Here is a 21,452-nt window from a genome sequence, read left to right as displayed (position 1 = left end):
TGCCCCTACCTCCCTAATTCCACAATTAATCTGCTTGATAAGAGAAAATCTTGACAACAAGCCAATGTATATTGTTGCTCACTAGGTTGCTTTAATAGTTGCAACAATCTGACCTGTACCATAATTGGGTAATCCTTCAAATTTTGTCTACTAATCAAAGAAAATTGACTTTTGGAACTTACATTCCTGTTCTGTGATAGGGATTAGATTTTACCTTGGGTTTGAGGACCCCAATAGAGGTGGGCTCTGGGGGCTTTTTGAACTTGAACATGCCGACAGTGAGACTATCGACATAAACTTGTTAAAAATAGTCATGTCTACTTTCACGTTGTCCTGTTAGGAACAGGAGGCCTGCCAGCTCTAGACCCTCCCCATATCTCCCAGTCAGACTGCTCACTGCTAAACCAGGTCAGAGATCATGAGCATATTTCAAACCGGTGATCCCCTTCCAGAGTAGATTTAAGATAAAAATTGAGTGAAGTATTTCAGATCCTCTGGATGAAATGGGGAAATGACTAATTGTTTGAGCTTTGGGTGCAGCCTTTCCTGCCTGTTACTTCCCAGAAATCTACAAAACATTTATTTTGATTACAATTTGTTTCCAATCTTTTTTTATGTCAAGACGCTTGACCAAACCACATCCTTCCTTTGCACCTTGCGTAGCTGGGTGGATTTAATTTCACTGTTTAAAAGGCCTTTAGTTTGTTTTCTTCTTAATCTGCTGCCAGATTCAGAGGTTTGTATGTGCCTGAACTCCCTTAACATTGCTTGTTTGATATTAGCTTGTGCACTGCAGCACCAATAATATGTTTTAATATTCAAACCTTTTCAAAACAGCTTTTCATTTGTTTTATTACAATAAAATCCTAACACAAAAACTTATATACAAAGTAAACCCTTCAGTCTGTATTTTTGCTCATCATGCTGCTACTCTCTCTTCCATATGTCATTTTCCTTTAGATTGAGTTTGCTCTTTATCGAATAAGCATTCTGCATTCAAATTATTCCAGGTTTGATTTTGTCACTTCTCATTTAGCCCAATTTTACTGAGCTGTAGCTGTAGCACCATACCTGCACACTTAACCACCTAATTAGATTAGATTACCTACAGTGTGGAAACAGGCCCTTCAGCCCAACAAATCCACATCGACCCTCTGAAGAGTAACCTGCCCAGACCCATTTCCCTCTGACTAATGCATCTGCACATCTTTTGGACTGTGGGAGGAAACCTGAGTACCCAGAGGAAACTCACGCAGACGCTGGGAGAATGTGCAAACTCCACAGTCACCCAAGGCTGGAATCGAACCTGGGACACTGGTGCTGTGAGGCAGCAGTGCTCACCACTGAGCCACCATGCTGCCCCTACTCAACCCAGTAGCTACTTTGTCTATGTGGCTCATGGGAGGTGTAATTATTCACTGATTTGTGGGGACAGCTAGTCATTTAAGTATTGATTCAAAAGCTCCTGTACTGTTTTAGATATAATGGTATAATAATAAGAAAGCCACCAGAATGACTGTGAATACTGGAGAGATGTGGCCGTTTTTAAAAAAAACTTACATTTTCTTTACTGAGCTCCTGAAGATGTGCCTTATATTTTATGAAGCCGTTATGCCATTAAAGATACACTTAAAATTTTGTAAGCTTATTTTGTATTTGAGAATAATTTCCCTTACCAGGCTATTTTCTCTTTTGTAGAAGAACTCTAACAACACTTAACTCCAAAAGAAACCAGACAGCAAATGAGAAAATTGACCCGTTTAAGTTGGTTTTGATTTTTAATAGACTGATGGGTTTGGCTAGGCTACTATAAAACTGTACAGGTCTGTTTGTTTGTTTGTATTTGCCTGAAAAGACAGCCCGGAGCTCTGCTTTTGAAGTTACAATGTGTATTTTTTCCCCAAAAAAGAAATGCTCCCTCTATTGGAAAAGATTAATTACGTTATGGGCCTGAAAACTCTTGGGCCTACTGCACTGTTTGTCTCTGATCCCACTGACGTTTGACAGTGATAAGTTAGTAAAGTGAGTAGGATTGCCCCTTGTGCAATTGTTTCTGCTAGGTCAGAGAGTCATAGAGATATACAGCACAGAAACAGACCCTTCAGTCCAACTTGTCCGTGCCAACCATATATCCCAACTCCAATGTAGTCCCACCTGACAGCACCCAGTCCATATCCCTCCAAGCCCTTCCTATTCATGTACCCACCCAGGTGCCTTTTAAATGTTGCAGTTGTACCAGCCTCCTCCACTTCCTCTGGCAGCTCATTCCATACATGTACCACCCTCTGCGTGAAAACGTTGCCCCTTCGGTCTCTTTTATATCTTTCCCCTCTCACCCTAAACCTATGCCCTCTAGTTCTGGGCTCCCCCACTTCAGGGAAAAGACTTTGTCCATTTATCATATCCATGCCCCTCATGATTTTATAATCCTCTATAGGATCACCCCTTAGCCTCTCCCAGTAGCTCAAATCTTCAAATCCTGGCAACATCCTTGTAAATCTTTTCTGAACCCTTTCAAGTTTCACAACATCCTTTTAATAGGAAGGAGACCAGGATTGTACGCAATATTCCAACAGTGGCCTAACTAATGTGCTGTACAGCCACAACATGACGTCCCAACTCCTGTACTCAGTACTCTGACCAATAAAGGATTGCATACTAGACGCCTTCTTCACTATCCTATCTACCTGCGATTCCACTTCCAAGGAACTATGAACCTGCACTCCAAGATCTTTGTTCAGCAACACTCCCTAGGATCTTACCATTAAGTGTATAAGTCCTGCTAAGACTTGCTTTCTCAAAATGTAACATCTCGCATTTATCTAAATTAAATTCCATCTGCCATTTCTCAGCCCATTGGCCCATCTGATCAAGATCCTGTTGTAATCTGAGGTAGCCTTCTTCGCTGTCCGCTACACCTCCAATTTTGGTGTCATCTGCAAACTTACTAACTGTACCTCTTATGCACGCATCCAAATCATTTATATAAATGACGAAGAGTATTGGACCCAGCACCGATCCTTGTGGTACTCCTTTGGACACAGGCCTCCAGACTGAAAAGCAACCCTCCACCATCACCTTTTACCTTTTGAGGCTGTTCTGTATTCAACTGGCTAGTTCTCCCTGTATTCCATGGGATCTAACCAAGGTGTCCATGTCAGCTTCTGTATGGGTCCATTTTGAACACTCACTGAGGAATTGAGGGCTGAAGCTTTAGGCAGCTGCCCTCCCAAAGTTCCTGTGAGTTATGTAAATCTCTCAGCAAGATTCTCCATTCTATGTTCTAACTAATGTATCTTGGCCTGGATTTTCTAATGGCCAGACAGTCATTATCCCAGTATAGATAACAGTTTTGTATGAGGAACCTTTACAATCCCCATCACAGCAGACTTGAAAGGAATTGCCCAGGAAATTGAAGATTCCCTGGCAATTGATCTGTGTCCCTATTTAAATTGGAGAGTTTGGAGGGTTCCAATGAAATTTAGTTAAATAGTTACAGATGGTGTAAGGAAAACTTAGACTATTAACTACATCATCTCCCACTATTTAACTGACTTCATACTTGCCTTTTGTACCCCCAACTGCATATCCCCAGACCTAACATGACCCCAACATGGCTGGACCAGATCCACCCTCCCTGCCACCTGCTAGACATGACTTCTCCCACCCACCCTGAACTATCTTAAATGATCCACTGCATCATTCACCTGCCACCTCTACTCACTTGGCATCCTACCCAGCTGGCACTCTACATTTATCCATCTAATATCCAACCTGCTGGCACCATACACAGCTGGTACGTAATCCAGCTGTTACTCTTCTGCTCTCCCCTAAGCTACTGCCTTATTTACCTGGAACCCAGCCTGTGCCCATCAAGTATCTTACCCACTGGTATTGTAGACCTTCTCTCCCCAGCTGGTACCCTACTTACTTGACATCCTACACCCTAACTAGCTGGCACCGTGCCCTTCTAGCACCCTAACATCAGATTTGCCTTATATACCTAGCCTTTGATAGCAACTTGAAAGGGCCATTAAAAGAGAAGGGGAAAGACTTGAAAGGGAAACTCTCCTTGACCATTGTTGTTCACCATGGGTGGTTTATCTGTCTTATTGAGTCCTTCTTTTAGACAAGAATAAATGTTTACTGGATGTTACAAAATAGCTGCTTAAATGTCTGCCTCTGCTCATCTACTGACCTTCCTCTTAGTCTGTTTTCCCTTCCTGCTTTTGAAAGTTTTTCCTCTATCCTCTCATATTTCTGTAATTGCCTTTCTTTAAGTTGAGGACGTTGGTTTGAAAGTTGCTCTTCCTCAAAGTGAATTTAAAACTCTATCATTACCACCTTAGACGATCCTTAACAACAATATTTCTTATTAATCCTATCCTATTACACATTCCCAGATGTAGCCTGTTCCCAAGTAGCTCGTAATGTGTTGCTCTAATAAACAATTCTGGATGCTCTCTACATATGGCAGTGTGGACAAGTCAATGTTTCAGGTATTTAGAATAAAGGTTGACTTCTCCAACTCCTGGTGCTGTCTGGCTTGCTGTGTTCTTCCAGATTCCACATTGCTCTTGCTGATCTGATTTGTTTGGTCAACAGACAGATTTAATTCCCCCAGGACAATTGTAGTGCCCTTTCTACATGCTTCCATCATGACCCCATTCAGATTTGTCTTACGGTGAGGAAACTGTTTGGGGGCCTACATGTGACTCCCTTTCCCTTACCACTCTTTGTCTTAATTTATTCATAGGATTTGGATGTCACTAACTATACCAGCATTTAGTACCCATTCCTAATTGCCCAGTGGGCAGTTAAGAGTCAACCACCTTGCTTTGGGTCTGAAATCACATGTAGGCCAGACCAGGTAAGGATGGCAGATTTCCTTCCCTGAATGATATTGCCATTACATGGCTTGCTCCCCTCTTTCCACCAAACTGATTGTTAAATTGAAATCTATTGCACCTATGTTATTACTCACCACTGCACTGATTTGAAACCTTTATTAACAATGCTACCCAGAATGTCAAATACCCTTTCAATATTGAGTGCCCAATCCTGGTCATCTTTCAGCTGTATCTCTCTAATAGCTGTCAAGTATCATTCATTTATTTCTATTTGTACCTTCAACTCCTGTATCTTGTCACAAATGCTGCATGCATTTGAAAAAAAAAGTCTTAAGCTTTGACTATTAATCACAGTTACTTATTCTGGATTTAATTTCTGCTGCATCTTCTTGCTGATATTTCCAGTCCCTTAGCTCATGTTTTTATTATTGTTCATGTCTTCATTAGCTTAAACCTCTGTTCTCTCATATGTTTTTTGTTTTTATTTTAAACCTCCCTTAAATTGAAACTTCCCTGGAAGGTAGAATTGAAGCCTTCGATCAGCTGTGATAGGTTTAAATGGTGGAAGCAGGCCTGATGGGCAATTATGGTTTACATCTGCACTTCTTTGTGTGTTCTTTAATATGGAGAATGTGGAGGGCTTAATTGTATTTGTGATTCCAATTAGCCATACAGGCTGAGGTGCTGAGTGGACTATTCTTGTGTGTGTGCGTGCTCTGGATGGGGAGCAAAATCTATAACATTGAAACATAGTCTTGTGTGCTGATATGAATTGGGTAGTTACAGCTACTCACTTGCCAAAGATTAGAGTGTCAAATTTTGAAACTATACTGTTGCATACTTTGTTTTATGAGCACAGAGTTGGCGCTTGAAGCTGAAACACTACTTAAATGAAATAAAATCAACTCGTCATTGCTGACAATAACGTCTGATCAACACAACAACAACCATTAATGACCTGAATACTTGTATAAATCAGACAACTGGTTCCATTTTTATAATGTATGTGAGGACCAATCAATTGAATTTCTTGCATGACTAGGACTGTACAAAATGCTGAATAAATAGGAAAAAATCCCAGGGGAGCAATGTATGATTGACTTTGGGATTTCTGCAGGAGATGAAAGCTTTGTCCTGTATAGACCTTTAACTTCCTGCATGTGTATTCATTAAGAGCAGAATCTACGTGTGTTATCCATCTTGCACTGTAAGTAACATTGGATTTGTTCCCTTCCTAATTTGATATGAGAGGCATTGGCGCCTATTATTGCTCAATTAGTGAGCCTTAGATTAGAGGGAGAATGATCGACTGTCTAACCAACAACAGGCAAGTCTCAATTTCTCCCTCCTCACTTGCTTCAAGATGTCCCAGTGACAGTATGTTGCCCAACATATTCACTCATTCATTGCATTGAACATGAAGAAATAGAAGCTTTCATAGGCACTTAGATAATCCTGATGCTCAATAAGTCTCAAGGCTCATAATGTACAGCAAATTATTTTTAATGCTGCAAAGGGCTCAGGCAAGTGAATCACAAGCAACTAGCTCTCTTGAGTCAATTTTTGATGATGTCAGTTGAGGAACTTTGGCTGCTGGGAGTTCTCTGCACCAGCATGGCCTCCAAACTGCATAGTCATGTCACAACCTCAAAGTTTCTGTGTGGGCTGTGCCGATGTTGTTTCACTTTGAAGGGACTGAGCATTCACAGTCCTGCATTTTAAAAAAAAAGGGTTGCAAACATTTTAAAAAATCTGTTTTAGTAGTATATAGCAATCAGAGGATGTGTTGTTCTCCCTTTTTTTTCCTGTCATATAATCAATTGTAACTGTGGATCACCTGCAGACATGTTGAGCTTTCAATTATAATATTTTTAAAAAAAGGAACTACAGCCAAAAAAATGATGAAAGGTGTAAATTCTGAGCAAGTTATCTCAGACTGCAAACATGATGGGAGGAAAGATAACTCTCTGTGTAAGAGGCATGGTTTAATTGATCAAGAATGCACAAGAACAGGGGTTAATATGTCAGTGTCAACTCTGTTCTGTGTGCTAGTGGGTGAATATGTGCTGTGAGGGTGACCACATCTCACTCTTGCTCTTTATTTTCATTTTCTTTCCTTTGTAGTTTTTTTCTTTTTTTTCATTTTCTTTTCTGTCTTTTTTTTCTCTCTTCTTTTTTTTTTCCTCACCTCATCCCAGAATGGGAACTATCCCAGCAGACTAGGATGCCTGGCTGACAGTGAGAACTTCTGGTCATGTCTGCCTTAATCCCTATCTCTGGCAGACTTCCAAAGTTCTGCCCCAGGTTCTTGCTGTTTTCTACTATCCCACAGTGGGAGCTGCACTTCCAGTTTGAACTGGGATTGTAGTTGCTATTTCAGTAAGGATAGAAAATGCTAAGTACTTTTGTTTTATCCGTTCATGGGATGCTGATGTTTTTGACCGGACCTAATTGATCATTACTTATTGTCCAGAGAGCAGTTAAGAATCTAACACGCTGCTCAGGAGTCACAAGGAGGTCAGATTGAATAAGGACAATAGAGAACCAGATGGAATTTTTTTATGACAGTCGGCATGGTCACCATAAGGCTTTTTTTTTTGTGAATTCACACTACTCAGCCTGCCATAGAGGAATTTGAACTCATGTCACCAATGCATTAGACTCTGCCTGTGGGTTACTAGTCCTGTGACAATACCACTGCCTCCCATTGAACAACAGTGGCAATATCACAGAAAAAGCATAACCTTCAGATACTGCGCTATCTTTTATTGTTCTTGATAGGAATCTTGAATTGTCTTCCTAACACCAATGCAGAAACATAAGATCAAGAAGCAGAAGAGAAAAATAGCAATAGGAAGAATGGCTGATGTTTAAATATCACCTTTCACAACTTCAGGAGGTCTGAAATGCTTTCTGACTATTTAAGTGCTCTTTGAAATGTAGTCATTGCTGTATTGTAGGAAAACACAGCAAGTTAATGTGCCCACTGAGTCTCTGCAGCACTTGCACAACACAACGTTTTGGTTGTTATTTCAACTTTTAAATTCAGGTTTGGGAATACCATTTCTTAAACAGATGGTTTGTTCTAGCTCCAGTCGCCTTTTGTTACTGTCCTTCAGGGCTGTGCAATTTTCATTTGTTTTTAACCAGGTCTATGAAGCTCCAGAGAGCTACAGAGAGAGACTTTACAATCAGTTCAATGCTTTGGATTACCTGCCTTCTCAGAGAGGTAATAACTTTGTAAAAAGGCTGTGATAACTCTCCCTGAAGCTACTCGCTTGAATTCTTGAACCTAACTTTCTGTTAAAAAAAACATTTGAGGGAACGTGTTTGTTTTTTTCTGTTTTAAAGTCCAGTTTTTAAAAAAAAGTAAAACCCCATTTGGTACTAGCCTTGAGTTATCCTGTGCTTATCAGAAGTACAGATGTTTTGTATTTAAATATTCTGAGTCTAGACTGTTACGTCAATGCTCAAGAGTCTGAAACTTCTCTGAAAATTAGTGTGACTGAAAGAAAATTGTGGGGAAAGAACAGGAGAGTGGAAAGTAGCCCATCTTATCTTTTGAAAAGCTAAGTGATCTCCCATGTAAATATTTTTAATTAACATAGTCAGATATGACCCATGTCTGTGGGAGGTAGGATTTAAATGTGGACCTTCCTACCTAGAGGTAGGGACACTACCCACTGTACTACAAGAGCCCTGAACCTTCAGCATTGTATGGTTCTATGAAAGAGTGAAATTTATCCTGGACAATAACGTATAACAGATGATAGACAAATTCATACTTTGCTTCAATTGATTGAGTTTGAGAGAATGGATATTTGTCAGGGAGAACATAAATTAGGCTGCTAAATGTCTCTTGTCTGGTCAGCGCTAATTTCCAAGATCAATTTCATGCCCATAACGCTTCTGTGTCGCCAGTTCTTTTTTTTTCTTTATTGTACTGTCTGCTCTCTGCTACCGTAAAAGGTGATTTACGAGCGTAACTGGCTTGGAATTACGTGCCTTCCTAAATTGCTGGACTTCTACCAGACCATTTGTGGAACTGGTTTGTATTTTTTTTAATTTTAATTTTTTTTTTTAACCCCCACAATACTGCCTAACTGCAGTAGTGCTTATTTTTTTTCGCAGCACCCATGGTGTGTGTGTGCAGGTGTGAGACACAGTGAGAGACACAAGGTGTACGAATCTTTATTCAATTTCCACCACCAGGAAGAAAGGAAACACCCGAGTGGCCAGTGACAAGCAGTGCCCTTCACATCAAAGGGTAATGCTGTGTGATCAAACAGTGAAGGGGAGGGCAGGGGTTAAAACAAAATAGAGTTGGAGAGGGAAATAATACATCCCACTCCCTGCGGCGCCCACGTCTCCCTGAACAACTCCAGGGTGTCGGTGGAGACCGCGTGCTCCTTCTCCAGAGACACCCGGGCTCTAACGTAACCGCGGAAGAGGGGCAGGCAGTCGGCCCTAACGACGGAAGTGGTTTTTAAGCTGATTGAAAATGACTTTAGTTACTAGCTATAAATATTTATTGAACGAAATGGACCCTAAGCCTTTATGTTGCAAAACTATAAAAGAGGCAGTTTTCCAAGCCAGTTCTTGTAGCTTCTGCTCCTGCAGGGTGAACAGTTTCATTTTCTTAGCTCACATTCACTGTTTCTATGCAGAAATGATGTTCACTTATGACAAATAAGAAAAATGACTGGGAAGAAGGAGCATTGTGTTTTGGGATGAAACCATTCATTTGAATTGAGGGACTGTATGCAAGGATCTCCCAGCTGTGTGGTTTCTCATTAAACTTGCCCAATGCAGTTTGAGTCTACCTCAAACTCAGACTGGATAAGCATTTGACCTTTGCTTGAAAAATTTCCATGAAAGATGGATTTGAAGGAGTGAGAACCCAATTTCCAGCTAATCCTAATCCTAATTCTGAAGTGTATGCCCTGAAAAGGTAGTAGAAGCAGATTCAGTAACAGATAAATAATTGAATTTGAGGAGTCATGGAAAAAGGAGTCTAATTGGATCGCTCTGTCAAAGATCTGGCAAAAGCATGATGAACTCGATGGCCACCTTCTGTATCATTTCATGATTTCAATCTATTTCATAATTGCCTAAAAACAAAGTGCTGGAAAAGCTCACCCCTCAGCCTCAGACACTCCAGGAAAAACAGCCCCAGCCTATTCAGTCTCTTCCTATAGCTCAAACCCTCCAACCCTGGTAACATCCTTGTAAATCTTTTCTGAACCTTTTTAAGGTTTCACAACATCATTCCTATAGGAGGGAGACCAGAACTGCATGCAGTATTGGAAAAGTGGCCTAACCAATGTCCTATTGAATTGCAACATGACCTCCCAACTCCTGTACTCAATGCACTGACCAACAAAGGCAAGCATTCTGACCGCTTCTTTCCCTATCCTGTCTACCATAACTCCACTTTCAGGGAACTATGAACCTACACTCCAAAGTCTCTATTCTGGAACACTCCCCAGGACTGTACCATTAAGTGTATTAGTCCTTCTCTGATTTGCGGAGAGAAAGTTCTTGGAGTCATGAGTTTGAATCCAACCACAGCAGATTGTTGATATTTGATTTGGGTAAAATCTGGAGTTAAAAGTTCATCCAGTGATTTACCATGTCGATTTTGGCAGGAAAGAGCCATCTGGTTTACTGATGTCCTTCAGGGGAAGAGTTCTGCCATCCTCACCTGGTCTGACTCCAGACCCACAACAATAAGATTGACTTTTAACTGCTTTCTGAGATGGCACAGCAAATTATACTCTGTTACATCAAATCACTACAAAGTCAAAAGAAATGAAACTAGATAGGCTAGCTGGCATCAACACAGACAATGGAGACTAAAACAGCAAACCCACCCTTGCCCACTCTCTAAAGTTCTCTTTGCTAACAAGAAGCATTGTACCAAAGCTTGAATTGCTGTCCAACAGCCTGATATTGTCTACAAGGTAGATGTATAACTGTGTCATATACACCAGCATCACCATCACTATTCCACTTGCAGGAGAGACTCACCAGAATTGGTGACAGAGTGGTATACAGTCAATAGGGAGATGCCCTGGGAATCCTTAACATTAACTCTAAATTCATGATGTCTCCTGGCGTCAGGATGCCACCAACTCCCTTCCAACTCCAACCTACCCACACTTGATTGACAACTCTATGCTGTTTCATGTTAACTGCCTCTTGGAGGAAGCACTGAGGGTGGTGAGGGCTCAAAATGAACTGTGGAAGGGGGTTGGTGGGGTGGAATTGCTGTCCACTCCACTAGTTGCTTGGTAGCAGCACTACTGACTGAGCTGCTGAGTCCTCAAGAACATAGCTGCTGGAATGGTCTATTACAAGCAGTGAGGGAACGAATAAGAAAGAAACGTTTGATCATGTTCTAGCCAGTCTACCTGTCACGGATGTATCTGTCATAACGATATCAGTAGAAGTAGATACTATCCAGTACTTGTGAAACAAAAGTCTCAGCTTTAAATTGAGGTTATCCTTCATTACTGTGTGGCATACTCACTGAGTTAGTTGGAACAGATCTAGCAACTCCAACTGGGCATCCATGAGACACTGGACCATTAGCAGCAGCAGAATTGTATTCTGCCACAACCTGCAAACCTTATGACCTGGTAAACCATTAATCTAGGAGATCAGTCCTGGCTCAATGAAGAGTGTAGGAGGGGATGCCATGCTGGGAAGCGTCAATCCTGCAAAGCTAGTCAGCTTGCATTGCAAACAGTGGAAGCTGCATGTAATAGTATGGCTAAGTGGTCCAACAGCCAATGGATCAGATCTTAGCCAGGCAGGCTAGCCATGTCCACCACGATTCACAACTGGATAATTTAAAGAACTCATTGGAGGCGGAGGTTCCGCAAATGCTGAATGATGGCAGTTCCATTTCATGGCTGCAAAAGGCTAAAGTCTTTGCATCCAACTTCAGCTAATATTAAGTGGATGATCCATCTTGGTATCGTCCTGAGGTCCCCAGCATTAGAGATGCCAGTGTTCAGCCAATTTGATTTGCTCTGTGTGTTATCAAGAAGCAGTTGATGTCGGCAGATACTACAAAGGCTATGGATGTTGCAAGATTTCCTGCCTGCTTGTAGCAGATCATTCCAGCAGCTATGTTCTTTAGGACTCTTATAGCAGCACTACTGACTGAGCTGCTAAGATTCGAGGTGAAGATATTCACTGATGTTCAGCATTATTTGCAAATGCTCAGATATTGGAGAGATCGATGTTCATACGTTGTTGGACCTGGACAACATGCAAAGCTAGGCTGATAAGTAACAACTAACTTATCTCACACACACATGACCAGTCTATGATCCCCGGCATGGTGGCTCAGTGGTTAGCACTGCTGCCCCTCAACACCAGGGACCTAGGTTCGATTCCAGCCTCGGGTGACTGTCTGTGTGGAGTTTGCACGTTCTCCCCATGTCTGTGTGGGTTTCCTCTGGGTGCTGTGGTTTCCTCCCACAATCCAAAGATGTGCAGGTCAGGTGAATTGGCCATGCTAAATTGTCCATCGTGTTAGGTACATTAGTCAGAGGGAAATGGGTTTGGGTGGGTTACTCTTTGGCGGGTCGGTGTGGACCTGTTGGGCCAAAGGACCTGTTTCCACACTGTAGGGAATCTAATCTAATCCAATCTAATCCCTAACAGCTAATGATCTCTCCTTAATGTTCAATAGCTTTATTATCCCTCAGTTCCCCAACACTATAAATATCCTGGAGGTTACTAGTGACCAGAATGAACTGGACCAGCCACATACATTGGTTACAAAAGTAAGTCTGAGGTTTGGAATTCTATGGTGAATACTCTCCTCCCAACTTCCCAAAACACCATCTATAAGGCACAAGTTAGGAGTGTATTGCAATACTTTCCTTTGCCTAGATGGGTGCAGCTTCAGTAACACTGAAGAAACTTGACACCATCCAGGACAAAGCATCCTGCTTCATTTTGCATTCCATCCACCACTCTCAGTATTCACTCCCTTCATCATCAAAGCACAGTGGCAGACTACACGATAAATTGCAGTAACGCAGCAAACCTCATCTCACAGAATGTCCAAACCTGTGACTTCTACAAGTTCAGAAATGCAATAAACACCACCACCTGCGTGATCCCCATCAAGTCATCAGGACCTTCCTGGCTTGGAACTACCACCTTGATATTTCCTTGTTGTGGGTCAAAGTCCTTTCATAACAGCAGTCCCCCACATCCTATTGACTAGCACAGTTCAAGAAAACTCATCACCATCAACTTCAATGATAATTAGGGGTGAAAAATGCTGGCGTAGCAAGCAATACCTACATCCCAGGAATCAATTTTTGAAAAAATTGAATAGGGTATACTTCTACATCTTCTTGAAAACTATAACTGACAAAATTGTTAATAAATTTGCACACTTATTTAGACCATGTTTTATTGTGGCTAAATAAAAACCAAAAGAACTGCAGATGCTGCATATCAGAAACTCAGTTCTTAGGGTCACTGGACCCAAAATGATAACTCTGATTTCTTTTCACAGAAGCTGCCTGGCCTGCTGAGTTTTTCCAGCAATTTCTGTGTTCATCATGGCTGTTGGTGGAAAATGGAAGTTGCTATTGAAATAACTCCAGAGAGGCTGGTATCCCATCACCAAGTCACGCTTTATTTGTACCATGAAGTCCTTGACTTGTGCTTGATATGCTGCATGATGTACTGTCAATTTGCATTGTTGATTCTGGGCTGTACTGGTACCTGCCTGCTCTGTGTTTGGCTGCGTGTTTGTGTCTTATTTGTGTTCAGCATGCCCAAATGAATCTTAAGGTTAGGAAGGGCCACTGAGTCATGGAGATATACAGCTCAGAAGCAGTCGCTTTGGCCCAACTCATTATGCTGACCAGATATCCTAAATAGATCTAGTCTCATTTGCCAGCATTTGACTCCTATCCCTCTAAAACCTTCCTTTTCATATCCCCATCCAGATGCCTTTTTAAATGTTGTAATTTTACAGCCTCCAACACTACTCTGGCAGCTCATTTCATACACGCATTACCTTCTTCATGAAAAGATTGCCCCTTAGGTTCCTTGTAAACCTTTCCCCTCACCTTAAACCTACACGCTCTAGTTTTGGACTCCCCTATCATAGAGAAAATACATTGCCTATTTACCCTATCCATGCCCCTCATGATCACCCCTCAGCTTCAGACACTCCAGGGAAAACAACATCAGCCTATTCAGCCTTTCCTGATAGCTCAAACCCTCCAACCCTAGTAACATCCTAATAGATTTTTTTCTGAACCATTTCAGGCTTTACAACATCCTTCCTAGAGGAGAGAGACCAGAACTGCATGCATATTCGAAAAGTGGCCTAACCAATGTCCTGTTGAATTGCAACATGACCTCCTAACTCCTGTACTCAATGCACTGACCAATAAAGACAAGCCTACCAACTGCAGCCTTTACTATCCTGTCTACATGAAACTCTACTTTCAAGGAACTATGAATCTACACCCCAAGGTCTCTTTGTTCAGCAACACTCCCCAGGACCTTACCATTAAGTGTATAAGTCCTGTCCTGATTTGCTTTTTCAAAATGCAGCATTGCACATTTATCTAAATTAGACCTCCATCTGTCACTCTTTGGCATATTGGCCCATCTGATCAAGATCCTGTTGTATTCTGAGGTAACCTTCTCTGTCCACTACACCTCCAATTTTGGTGTCAACTGCTTATCAGAAGCATCCTTCTGTCTTCCCTCTCACTGACTCTGATGAACAGTAAAAACCATAGATGACCTGGATAATTGACCACTGTTGCCTAATAAGACTTATGTTACCATTGCCTTTTAAAAAAAAATCCATGATCAGATCGCAGACTTTCATGGACTATTATTAGCTGAGCTATGTGAAGTTATGTGGAATGGTTATATGGATCAGATTTGTGTGAAAACAAGATTAATTTTAATGTCGACTCTCATTAAGTCAAATGTGACCTTCAATGAGCAACACTTTGCTCATGTATTGACAACAAAGTGACTCTAAATAGTAAACCAGTGTGGAACAAAAAAAAGCAATTCCCACAGCCAGTCTTATTATGCCTAGGAGTATTTTCATACTCTTTTAGCAAACGCATAAAAATTATGATTATTGCTATGGATCAGTGAGTATGCACTCTTATGAAGTTTAAGTGTCCCTACAGTGTTTGACTTGGCGTTTCACTTTTAATGCTGGTTATTTAAAGTGTTTTACAATAATTTTGCAGCGACTGCTCTGGTGCTGCTGAGCAGATCCAAGACTCAAGCCGATGTGAAATACTGACATATATGGGCTGCAGTAATTTCTTAAGGAAAGCAAACAAAGAGCACATGGAAGTTGGTGCAAAGGCCTATTGGGCTGTAATTTACAGCTGCAGGCGATGTAACCATCTCATCTTGATCTTACTGTTGCATGTTTACTTTCAATGATAGAAAGTTGTCGAAAGTGCAAGCTTGTCTGTGAATGAAACCAGGCAAGTGGGACCTGAGTGGACAGGGCAAGCATCTATATGTTTCCTTAATCAAATTGAGGGATTTTGAAACTCTGAACTCTAGAAATGAGAAGGAAATGTAAATTAGGATGAGTGTATTTAATGCTAAGTCAAGTACAGAAGTAGAAAGTTAAGATTGAGAGGCAAAAATAAGGGAGGAAAATATTTCTCAAGAAAAGTTTTTTACTTTTATGTCCAGCAATTATAGCTTGAAGCAATGATCTTGTTACGATCCCAGTTGATGGTGATACTGGACACATTAAACCTGATTTGATGTTTTGATTTTTGATCATTGCTGAAGTATACACAAGCAGCTGCAAATGTTCTTCAGCGATAGAAAATTATTATGAAATAAATTTTATCCATGACAGAGCAGACCTATGATCCTTTGGGGCTATGGCAACTTTACCTTTTCTATAAGACTGAGCTTAACGCAAACTGAAAAACACAGTTTCAACTTGTATTCAACATAATCCTATTACAGATACTGTGTTCCAGAGAGATATCACTCCTAACTCCACCCTTTTAATTTTTAAAAATTAATTGACGACTCCGAGTTCCTTTCCTTTAGACTGTAGAGGTTGTGTTTTTTCCTTTCTAAGATTGCTGGCATGATTTCTTTTTCACAACTTGGATAACCTGAATTATCTGGTTCTTACAACTTGAAGACCTATCTCTGATCTCTCCACAACTTAAAATGACCTCAGCCAGGGTGATTGGTTTCTCTAAGCTGAACTGAAAATATTCTTTCACCTGCTCAGAGAAGATTGTTCTCCTTTCTGAACTAACCACCTGATTCTTTAGAATAGAAGTCAAAAGCTAGACTCATGTCCTCTGGCCTGTTGCAAATTTGACACTGTAAACATTCCATCCACTCATGCCACTGGTATCCAGCCAAGCAGTGGGGTCACATGCCTTTCTTGGAAATTTTGTATTTAGGTCACTAATCTAAACGATTTTCTGACCTTTATTTTCGAAACGAAATTACCCTCTCGCAACCAACTGAAATCTACCTGACTATTTTAAATTACAAATCCTAAATTATTACAATATATAATGCAGCTTTTATCTCCCACTCAATGGCAACTAGGGATGGGTAATAAAGGCTGGCCAGCCAGCAACACCCATAAATGAATAAATTAAAAAACATTCAACTCCTGTAATAATTAATTTTTAGTATTTTGAAGTTAAGGATTTATAATTAACGTGCACATTTTTGGAAGGATCCAGCCTGGTTAAAATTAGTAAACGTGGCCCTGGAACAAGTTCATTGTGTCACTCTGCATTGCTCTATTTTTCAACAATGAGTACAGTTTGCACCTACTATACTCGTGCAACAATTTCATGTCTTTTCAATAACAGCAGGATGAGGGCCTGAATTTCCAGAGGTTGGTATCAGAGATTGGGAAATCCCATCTGCCTCAGGAGAAAGTGCCCACAAAGACAAGTTTCTTTTAACCCACTGGGAAGTGTGACTCCATGCTGCAGTCAGGGCATCAGTTTGGGTAGGAAGTTTAAGGCAGCCCCAGCAGCTGATGGATACAGAGGGGGCCTTCTTAAAATGTCCACCTTAGTGCTGTGGGACCTCATCATTATAGTGAATAATCCAAAGTATTCTAGCCTTTAACACCACAAATTTGCCATGATTTATGAAAATCACCTCATGCCCATTGCCTAGCCATGCCCTCTATATCAGACTATGGATATCTATCTACACCCATGACCCTTTTATGCCCTCTGTTACTAAGCTAGACCCGTCCTTCTGTCCCCTTGAGACCCTCATACTCCTTATGTTGTAATGCTCCTTAACTCTCACCCTGCATAAAACAAATTAACCTGAGTGACAGGATGTGGAATTAAAAAAAAAGCTTTAAAAATAATCATCCATACATCCATCCATCTCCACTATTTAGAAGTGACCTTCAACAATTTTATTGAAAGTAGTTAATCATCTGGGTCCCTTTTTAAAATATCAATAGAAAAAAACTGCAAACTCTTGAAACCTCCTAACCTCGAGTGTATAAACACACATTGTGTAGTTCACAACAGAAATAAGAGAACCAGGTATGTCAATAAGTAATGTTTTCTTCGGAGCTTGGGTGTTTCGTTAGTCTCCTGGATTCATGGGCTTTCTATAAAGACTGCTTTTGCATTCTTGATGGAGAGTCCAGACATCTGTTGAAACAGTTGATCCCCAGTGAAAATGTTCTTTGATTGGCAGCTCTAGCTCTCCACTTACCTGTTGTCAAAAGAATCTGGTCAAATGTGTAGATTTTTAGGAGGAACCTAATAAAGGCTGGGGCCAATCCCCAACCAATTGCCGAATTTCAATCTGAGTTTTTATAAGGCATTTGACCCTAATTTCCATATTTGAGGCACCAAAATGCCCTTTAAACAGACTTACTTGAATGGTAGCAAGTAAGTTTCATTGCAACTCTCAGGATATATTGGGTCACAATCCCTCATGCTTGTCATTTTATTCACTTGTGGGATGTTGGCATCAGTGGCTGATCAGCACTTGTTATTGCCCATCCCTGGTTGCTCTTGAGAAGTCATGTTTTCACCCAAAGACAGGCACAATCTGGTCTAATTCTTTTCTCCCCTTCTGTACGTTGGCAGGAATAAATAGCAGAATTTTTTTAAAACAGCAGCCAACCCCTTTGCAAAATAAAGAAAGATTACTGAGAAGGTCTTGATGATGGCAAGACCTTTTTAAACTCCTTTGATTTTGGTGAGGTTTTGTGCAAATCTGAGTAACTACTGAACTCACAATGTTCTTTTTGATCATGAATTCAAACCCTTTTTAGAAGCAAAAGAATTCTTACATGAAAGAGGTGGGTTGCAGGCATCAAGCCAAGACTAATGGTGCATGGACAGCAACTTCAGTACTGAAGGCGATTAAATATCACTGTAGTAAACTTTGTTCTTCACAAATTCAGAATGTAGTAGTATCAAACCTATTCACACTGTTCTGATTTATTTGAATAATTACTGTAACCAGGTTTTGTTATTTGATAAAAGAAAATAACTATTCTGTTGAACTGTCTTGGCAGGCTGCAGATGCACATGTTGAATGGAGCGTTATTGGCATTGCTATTTCCTGTAGTTAATACCAGGCTGGTGAGTATTCCATTTTATATCTGTTGTCTTCACAATGTGCTTAATCTTTTGATCCTGATCCCCCTCCTTTGTTAAAATTTACAATTTTGTGTTTTTTTTTGTTTTTTGTTTTGTTAGGAACTTACCTTACTTGAACTATGAATTCACACCAGTGTAGTGTTTATTTTTCTTCCAAACTAAACTTGACATTCATTCTTTGTGAAAGCTGCCAGTATACTTGAACCTTGGCATACCTATTTTTTTTAAGCCTATAATGAAACTCTTACTTGCTAGTGGTGTTTATCAAGTACCTAGTCCTTGAAAGTGCATTGATAATCACACTATCACTCCTGTTGAAGCTAAGTCCTATATAATTGAGATTTATGCTTAAGCAGTGATGCTTATATTCAATATGGCAATTCATCATGAAGTGTCCCAATCACTTTAAATAGTGATAACTCTTGTAATGGTAGTGATAGGCTGTTGACTCACTGAATTATTCTTCAGTAGCAGTGTCCAGTTAAAGCTATTTGATGAATTGCATGTCTAATTCATGTTTTATCATGAATCTTGATTGAAATGGGAATTTTTGATATGACTTCAGGAATTCCCTGCTCTTCTTCCATATATGCCATAATTTAGTGTTCATTTAAACAATTCAAACCAGTAACGGGCTGAAAGTTATTATGGCTTGGGGATGGGGCATGAGTTTACTTCTAAATTCAGGGATGCAACTGTGATCCAATGAACAAAGCTTACAAAATCTATATAAATACCAAATCTCTCTATTAAGTGTGTATTGGTTTGATAAGTCTTGTTTAAATGGGAATGTTGCAGTAAGAATGTGCTTTAGTTATGTTTATGCTTGATAAATAATTTAACTGGTTGTTTGGATATTGTTACCATTCTAACATTAAGCTCAACAAGATTAGATTACATTAGATTAGATTACATTACAGCGTGGAAACAGGCCCTTCGGCCCAACAAGTCCACACTGACCCGCCGAAGCGCAACCCACCCATGCCCCTACATTTACCCTTTGCCTAACACCTACGGGCAATTTAGCATGGCCAATTCACCTGACCTGCACATCTTTGGACTGTGGGAGGAAACCGGAGTACCCGGAGGAAACCCACACAGACACTGGGAGAATGTGCAAACTCCACACAGTCAGTCGCCTGAGGCGGGAATTGAACCCGGGTCTCAGGCGCTGTGAGGCAGCAGTGCTAACCACTGTGCCACCATGCCGCCCACCAAGTTGCAACCAACACCAAAAACAGTCTCTTTGAATTACAAGTGTTTTCAAGATTGGCCATTTGCAACTGAATGGAGTCGAAAGCAGTGATTTGCTAATTGAAGTCCCTGGTTGTATCTGTTTCTTTGTTCAGTGGCAATGATTTCATCATGTTCACAATGAAAGCTTGTGGCACTTGGCAAATAATAGAATTAGAAAACTCATTATGGTGGCTTTTGATTGTCCGTTGAAAGGATTCTTCTGTTGAAATGCTGCAGTTCACATGCTGTTTGAGAATCAAGAACTGAAATTGTCTTGCCAAGAATGGTATAAAGCTCTGTGTGGTTTTCTTTCATTACACCTTGGATTATCTGACCTTTCTAAAAATATTTTTTTAAAAAGTGGCAAAAGAGAAATTTGGGATGTTTTTTTCCCCATGTTTCTGTGTGTCCCCTCTGGCATCATTACAGAACACAATGACATTTTATTTCCTGTTGGCAACACCGTCCATGTAGCAAGTGACTATTTCAGCATGGCCAATGGGGAGCGTGTATTGGCTGCTTCAAGTAAGGTAGTAGCAAATACTTTCTTAAAAGTTAAATTTAAATTAATAATTTACAAAGACAACACATTAAAATCCATAGAGGAATCATTTCTTGATTGCCTACATCCTCAATTTCTCTGCTGGTTGGGGTTATTGTGCTGGGCTGCGTTTGTCAGTCACTCTGTTTGGGGCAGTGTGCGTGGGAAAGTGAGGCGTATGCCCTTTGTTAGCAAGTGGGAAAATTGGAGGTTACCTCACCCCAGTGCTTCAAAACTGCAACTCCTGTTAGTTAGTTAGTTCAGATTCACAGCTTTGGGAACTAAAGGAAAAGATTGTGTGACACTGGTGGGCTTGAGGGAACTGCAGAATGTCATTCATTGGGAGGATGAAGCAGAAATGAAGAAAGGTTGATCCAGGGTATGGAGGGAATGTCCTATGAGGAGATGTTGAGTAGATGGGCTTGTACTCATTTGGGTTTAGAAGAATGGGAGGTGGCCTTTGTGTCCTTTTTGAATTGTTGTCAAGCCTTTTAAGCATTTTCAAAATGCCATACAATGTTAAAAGAAAGATGAAGCTGAGGATGATAATGTGATTGTTCTAACTACCCCATATTATGTGGAGATTGGCTGGAGACAGTTGAAGACCAAATTAGATAGATATGACAGGAAATGCTTGCTTAGTGGTTCTGTCAGTCATTCATCACAATGCAGAAATCTGGCAGCATAGGTCTCGTTCTTGAATACACACAAAAATGATACCCTCAGGATCTAAAAACTCAAGAATTTTCAAAGCTTCATGTCTATCATATAGATTCATACAGCACAAAATGAGTTTGTAGATGGCACCAAAATTGGTATATCATCGACAGTGAAGAACTGAATCTAAGAATACAATAGTCTGTTGATCAACTGGGCCAGTGGGCTGAGGAATGGCAGATGGCATTTAATTTGGATAAATGTGAGGTGTGGTATTTTGGTAAGACAAACCAGGGCAGGACTTACATAGTTAATGGTAGGTCTCTGGGGAGTGTTGAGGAAGCGCAGGTACATAGTAGTGTCAGAGATAGACAGAATGGTGAAGAAGGCATTTGCTTTCATCAGTCAGAGCATTCATATTGGGGGCTTTAAAGTATGGTTCATGTATAACATGGGAATAGATCATGACTGTGTATTTGAATGCACAGAGAGAGAGAGAGAGAG

General features: G+C 40.6%; 1 protein-coding gene across 1 annotated transcript in view; it reads left to right on the top strand.

The window, feature by feature from the left end:
- LOC140495993 (transmembrane protein 164) overlaps positions 1 to 21,452 on the top strand; it is a 128,657-nt gene that overhangs the window by 44,046 nt on the left and 63,159 nt on the right. The window contains exon 3 of the mRNA XM_072595389.1: positions 18,430 to 18,496. Within this exon, the coding sequence (XP_072451490.1) occupies positions 18,430 to 18,496 (67 nt within the window). The remainder of the gene's footprint in view (positions 1 to 18,429; positions 18,497 to 21,452) is intronic.

This window comes from Chiloscyllium punctatum, chromosome 25 (assembly GCF_047496795.1).
Source record: "Chiloscyllium punctatum isolate Juve2018m chromosome 25, sChiPun1.3, whole genome shotgun sequence".
In the NCBI taxonomy this organism is placed as follows: Eukaryota; Metazoa; Chordata; class Chondrichthyes; order Orectolobiformes; family Hemiscylliidae; genus Chiloscyllium; species Chiloscyllium punctatum.
The sequence above is the reverse complement of the archived record's forward strand: the minus strand, read 5'-3'. Positions and strand labels throughout refer to the sequence as shown.